Source organism: Fulmarus glacialis, unplaced genomic scaffold (genome assembly GCF_000690835.1).
Source record: "Fulmarus glacialis isolate BGI_N327 unplaced genomic scaffold, ASM69083v1 scaffold40343, whole genome shotgun sequence".
NCBI lineage: Eukaryota > Metazoa > Chordata > Aves > Procellariiformes > Procellariidae > Fulmarus > Fulmarus glacialis.
Window position 1 is genome coordinate 1 of NW_009201725.1, and position 6,758 is coordinate 6,758.

The 6,758-nt window shown below is 50.9% G+C and overlaps 1 protein-coding gene across 1 annotated transcript; it reads right to left on the minus strand.

Moving 5' to 3' along the window:
- Window positions 1–71: 71 nt before the first annotated feature.
- COL8A1 (collagen, type VIII, alpha 1) lies at window positions 72–2,529 on the minus strand (the record flags this gene model as incomplete). The annotated part of the gene is made up of 2 exons (XM_009574041.1): window positions 72–327; window positions 2,214–2,529. Coding segments are annotated over 2 exons (572 nt in total), but the record flags the coding sequence as incomplete, so codon positions are not given.
- Window positions 2,530–6,758: the final 4,229 nt, after the last annotated feature.

Below are 6,758 nucleotides of genomic sequence, written 5' to 3' on the forward strand. Positions count from 1 at the left end.
GCTGTCCCTGCAGCCCTGGAGCACCGGCTTTCCCTATGCCGGGAAGCCCATGAGGCCCTGGCGGTCCTTGCGGCCCGGGTATCCCCATGGGCCCGATCTCCCCCTTCGGCCCCATCTCCCCTCTTGGCCCTGGGGGCCCCATGACCCCCGGTTTCCCCGGCATCCCCGGCAAACCCGGCTTCCCAATTCCTGGATATCCTTGCGGGCCTGGTTTTCCTTTGGCTCCTGGCACACCGTGACCTGGTAATCCCGGTGGCCCCGGTGGCCCTCTCGGTCCAGGCTCACCAGGGGGACCTTGCTCGCCCCTCAGACTGCGGATGGGCATTTCTGAGTCGGGGAGAAAAGAAAAAGAAAAAAGGAGAAGGGGAGGGCGAGAGACAAAAGGTGATTGCAGTTGCATTCTTCAAGAAACACAAAGGCAGTTTTGAATTGAATGTGCTTGTTATGATGCTTCTTGGTTTTGTGGTAGGTGGGGAGGCAGAGCTGGCCAGCGACTTACAGGTTGGTGTTTGGAACGAAGAGGATGTTCCTACTGTTTTGCATATCCCAAACTTGCCTGCATGTTTCTGTTTCCATAAAATAATTATTTTGCATCAAATTTGCTTATTTTTTGCCATGCAAAAGCCGTTTGTGCTTTACTGCGTTTTGCCACTTACACAATCTTAAGCAGCAAAATCTGCTTTTTGTCCCATATTGCTGTAGACTAATCTACTCTTAAGAATTTTTGCAGGACACAGGAGGAGTTCTGGCATAAAAGTGCTTTTGCTGGAGGGGCTTACACTGGCAAGATCAATTAAAAAAGATTGTATCAGTAAGAAGTTTGTACGTAGGTATGACTGCATTTTCACCAAGGCTTTGGTTCCCACTAAGGTATTACTGGAAACCTACAGCCTTACCCAGCATTGCTAAGCTCCCGCAGGCTTTTGGCATAGCCACATCTAGTTAGACCTCTTCTAAACACTTCACAAAATGTTTTTATTGTCCAAACCCACATTTTTGTGTATGTGACCACTTAGCATTGCAGGTCAGGGTGAGGGAGTTGGCGCGTGGGAGTGGTTGTGCTTTGGTTGGTTGCTTTTCAAGCTGCAGGCTTTTTGTGTTAAGTGGAAAGTCTGCTTTTCTCCAGCTCTGAAATGGATAAAGAAGCGAGAGGTTTGGGGTAAGGGGACAAATGAGGTTTCAGGGCAAGAGAATTAACTGTTCTTTGGGAGGCAGAAACCCTCCTTCTCTGCACATGTTGTGTTTTATGCACGTAGAAAACCTCCTTTGCTCACAAGATGGGTTGGTTTTACTATAGCCAGTCGTGCTTGTTCAGACACTCCAAAAATAGGCCCTGAAATCTTCCATTTTCCTCTGAAGCCAGTGGAGGTTGTGGTTACACTGAACCCTCAATAAGACAGAGTTAGCCAGCTTGTCTGAAGTCGCACAGACGCTCACTGTCCCCACAAGGATTTTATGACACTGGGTGTTCCTTGTTGCCCTTTGTATTTTGGACATTTTTGTTGTTTTCTTAAATATCCTAATATTGTCCAAACTTCCTTTACTGAATACTAAAAGTGCTTGTACGTGCAGACTCATGCAGTAATGCCCTGTACCTTCAATGCCTCCATTACTCCCATAAATAACCTACAGAAAGAGGACTGCAGAGTCAGAAGAGCAATTGTATGTTTTTATCTGCAAACTCTAAATCACAGGGTCTGGACAAATCGAGACAAAACCGTGATATTCCTATAGATTCAAATCTTGGGGCTCTTAGCTCTTATTTCATGTCCAGTCGCTGCAGTGAGAGTGGGAGCACCTCCAGGCAGGACCCCGGCCTGTCTACCTGGGCCATCATTTGAAACCCCATCAGAGGATTTTCTGCAGACGGGTGGGATTACGAGGTTTCTCCTGGCCTCGAGCAATCACCCAAACGAACCTGGGGCCAGCCCTGGGTGCTGGAGGCTTGTCATAGGTAGGGCTGCTCAGAGGCTGTACTGCAGCCCGGAGGATGACTGTGGCCTTCCTCTGGTGGTCCTGAGCTGCCCCACAGCTCCTGTGAGCCTGTTTTGTCCACCCGTGGCAGGTACCAACCTGGTCAGCCCTCGGAGCACCTGGGTGCCGTGCCCAGCCTGCAGCAGCCTGCTCCCTATCCTCAGTTACCCCTGGGCAGACGGTGCTGTGGGGCACCAGGCCAGACTGTGCAGGGGTGGTGAGGGACCTGCCAAGCCTACCTTTCTCTTTCTTGGGAGCCATGTCCTTGCCGAGCAGAGGCATCTGTGGGACCTCCTTCATGTATTGAGGCAGATGGGGGTACTCTTTCCCGTACTGCATATGGGGCACCTCCTTGCCCATGTGCTGCATCGGGATGCCTTCTTTGCCCAGTGGTATGTGAGGTACTTGTTGTCCGAGGGGTTGGTACTGGGGTATCTGGGGTGGCAGCTGCTTGATCCCATAGTAGACACCGCCTTGAGCAGACCTCACCAGCTCGAGGTAAATGGTGACAGCCACTGCCAGCAGCTGCACAGGGAAGAGCAGCGCAGCCATCACCTGCGAAAAACACAGCAAAACCCACAGTTGGCAGAAAATGTTCTTCCGTGTTGTGCGCTTCCCACTGGAGCCGACCTGCTCTCATTTTCTGCAGCAAACTGGACCTAAACCTCTGCAAAATGGCGCTGGTTTGTGCGTTGCCCAGGAGGACATCCTGCAGCAGGCCTGTATATGGTTTATTGGAGGCTCTTACTCAAATAGTACTATTATAGCAAATGTCCTTACGTGCATTTAATTTTATATTACCCTGCAAACTGGGTGGTGCCCTCTGCGATTTCTCCATACGGGGACCCGCTCTCTCCCATCCCCAAGCTGCAATTTGCCGCTTTCTGGCTTGTGTCAGTGCCATGACACAAGGTTTGGGGAGCTCTGCTGCAAGCTCCGCACAGGGGGAGACCAGGCAGGGGCACGTGGGAATCTCTTAAATGCTTTCTGCCCGAGGAAGCTAAATTATCAACACCCCTTCTGCTATGCTTCCCATAGCAATGAAAGCTCGGTTTCTGCAGCTTAAATCTTGTGCCTAGGATTGTGCCCCGTGGCTGCAGAGTCCAGGGGCTCTCTGCTTCTATCACAGCTCCTTGCCAACTCTCCTCCTGAGCTGGGCTCCGACCCTCTCAGCCTTCACCCAGAAGAATAGAGCCATCTAGGGGCTGTCTGGGCCATCACTGCCTCCGGGCAGGATCAGCTAACCCAAGCCTTTCTTCGGGCACGTTCAACTATTTTCTAAAGGTCTCCCCCACTGCACACCCTGTCCCCTCCCCAGGCAGCCCATCCAGCGCCTCACCAGCCCTGCTAACACAACAGAACAGGGTGGGTTTTTCTTTCTTTTTCTTCCTTATCAAAACATAAGCTTAGGACCTCTTGTCCCATCTGCTGTTGGCTTTCCTTTCTGCAGTAGCGGCGTTACTAGCAGGTGAGCAGCAAATCAGCAACCAGGAACTCCCTAAACGAGTGCAAACTTGGGCGCAGCCTGAGGTAACGAGGTGATTCTCTCTGTGTTACAGTTCAAGTATTTTGCAGGTTGTCCCATTACCAAGCCCCGTAGGCATGTCCTGCTCTTTTGAAATGCACATGGCAATTGCTGTCCCCAACTCCCCGCTTATTCCACAGTGCAAAGACTCCTTTGCGCCCAACCTGAGCTGCTGGAAAAGCCCCCGCCACGCAGGCACACTGGCAGAGCTTTGCCAAATTGCTCGTCAGAACTCGCTCGCTGCAGCTGCTGGGCCCCGCTGAGCCCAGGTGTGACGAGCGTGGCCTCAGGAGGCAGCAGGGGCTTTGTGCCGCCTGCTTATTTTCCTGTCCTTTTCCCACAGCCTGGCTTGACAGAGGACAAAAAAGCCTCTCCATCTGTGGCAAAGCGGCTCAGCACCGAGCCCCCTTCACCTGGTTCCCTGTGCCTTAGGAGGTATCTTTTGCAGGGCGAAGCTTTTCCCTTTTCCTGCTGGGGCAGGGACTGGTCCCCACTCGAATCCAGCTGCTCGTGGGGCTGCAGCCCCAGCTCCCCTGCGCAGTGATGCTGCAGCGTGCGGAAGGACCCCCACACACGCTTGAGGGGCAGCGCGACCCAACATGGGCCAGGACGTGTCCTCCCAGGGGGCTGTAAGGAGATGTGGCTTTGGGCAGGTAAGGCTGCTGCTGCGGTAGAGCTGGGGGAAAGTGCGAGAGGTAGGTGGGGTTGGGGAGAGGAAATGTATTTACAGAGGAGGGGGCGGTAAGCAGCTCCGCTTGCCTCCTCTAACACTGCGCTGTGTATGGCAGGCCTCTAAAAAGGCCCTCAAAGTAATTGGGAGTGTGGGACTTTGCAATGTATCCGTGAGGGACTCGTGCCTGGTGGGCAGAGGGTGTGAGCGGGCTGCAGAGCAGATGCAAGACTTGCCGAGCTTAGGGAGTGGGTCAGTGGCACCGCAGGCGTTGAGCCCTGGAGTTGCGACTTGGGCTTTCCTGGCTCACCGCTGTACAGCTTGGCTCGAGCACCAGGAGGGCTGGGAAGCTGCTTCTCGCGCTGCTCTGTGCTGTAGTGAAGGTTATCGATCAGGCAGTAACATTGGGTGTCATTTAGTTTTTATGTTTTACTCCAGCTTGAAGTTCTCCATTCACTTTGCATTAGCAAAGCACCTGGAGGAATGCTCGCTGCTCTTTTAAAACATTTCTCCTTCATTTTGCTCTATGAGATCTAATCTCTCAATGGAAATTAGTGTATCATCATTACTGCAGGTGTAAGTGGAGGCTAAATCAAAATTGTGTAGTTAAAACAACCAGCAGAAGGTTAATATTTTCAATAATGTTCCTAAATAGACAAACAAACTACAGAAAAGATGAACTATGTGTTAACAGCAAAACAAACCATTTAAGAAAATGACATATTAGTGAATAAACACTAGATGGAGCATATGTTGCACAGCTGTTTCTACAGTCACTTTCTCTCCCAGGAATTTAAGGTCTTGGACGTAACCAGCTGCCATGTGGCAAAGAAAACCAAAGCCAAGATGTACAGGACTTAGTAAGTGTAGCTAAAGCCCAAGCACAGTCGCTCATCCTTGTTCAGCAAAGCATTTCAGCAAACGCTTCATCTCCGGTGAGTTTAACGTGACTTTTAGCCCATGGCTGGCTGCTTTGCTGTGAGCTAAAGGATTAGGGCCTTAGGACGTGGTATTTCTGCTTAAAGCTCAATGGCACTGGACTGCGAGGACAGCCTGTGTGTGATCAGTTACCAGGCCTCAGCTGGGACGGGGTAACTTATTAACCTGCTGCAGCTTCATCTGGGCACATAGACCCTGAGCGACCTTTTTCTTTGGGGGGGGGGGGGGGGGGGGGGGGGGGGTATCGTGTGCCAGCCCCCCGGTCCCACACCTGCCGGTTATCCCCACTCTTGTCTGTGTTGGCCTTTCTGTTCCTTTCCGTACCGTAATGAGTAACTGGCTGCAGCTTTTGCTCTCTGTAGCTGAGTAGGGTAACACCTGCCTCAGTTTGCAGGTAAAATCGCTGCTACTGGAAAATTTGCAGCATTCTGTGCATCTCTGCCAAATGAAAAGCATTGCCTGCATGAAGACAGAAATGCAGTGAAACCTTTTAAAAAAAAATTAGAAGATATTGGATGATTTAGGACTGTTGTTGAAACCTGCAAATATGAAGGGCAGGGTGGATTTTGAAGAATTAGCTTCTTGGCTGCTTTGTTGTTCTGGTGGCCAGTTTTTTGGGGTTTGTTTTTTTAAAAAGATAACTTCAGTGGAATAAGTGGAGAGGGAAATAGGTAAAATTCCTTTGGATGTGATTTTTCTCCTTGTTTTTATTACAAAGCATGGGCTTTGTGTGCGAGTGGGAGCTATTTGAAATAATTGAAAAAATTTCCGACGGGGAGACACCAGCCTGCCCGCAGCTCAGGGTGAACTCAACCTCCTGCTGCTTGTGCCGAGCTCCCTTGGCCCTGCCAAGCATCACGCAATGCACCTGCGGTTTAACAGGCGTGACCACGCAGCACATGAGATGTTTTTCTGCGCATGTGGAAATTTTGAGGGAGATCAGGTAAGACTTCTAGACATAGGAAGGCTCCAGAAAATGAGGTGATCTCACTACATCTGTGTTTCCTTTGATGTTTTTTGACTCATCATAACCAAAATACTGTGGCCTGGAAATGACAAATGGCTTCTCATCTATTGATTTTGGCTGGGGCTGGTGCCTGTGACTAGCTGAGGTGGAAGGTGGGGGTTTATTTACTGAACAGCCGTGGGCTGGATAGGACTTGGCTGACGTCTTTGTGGAGGAGGTCAGAGCCTCCCCGGTGGCCTCATGTGAGCTGTCTGGGTTTTAGGTCTGGATCTGCTGCAGGTACCTGGGAAGTGGCCCGTGTTCGGTGCTGGCTGTACGGCTTGTCTCTCCCCCTGCTCCCAAAGGAAGGAGCGATCAGACAAAATTAGTCTTCATGAGAAATGTGGTAGAGTCGTGTGTGCGACTGCTACTGCTCGCTGCCTCCCAGCAGTGGGTCCAGCTGGACTATTGCTATCAGATACCATCACTATAAGGCAAGCCTGCCCTGAAGCATGAGGGGTGCCTGCCATAGTCCTTCAGAGTTGCAGCTCATTGCCTATCTCTTCCTACTCAGCTTCTCTAAAAAGTTGTTTATGTATTGAGAGAGAGAAGTTGAAGGTCTTTTTTTCTGCCCTGCAGTTTGTTTCTGAATGCCTGGGTGCACAGCTCTCGTTTGAATCATAGAATCATTACGGTTGGAAAAG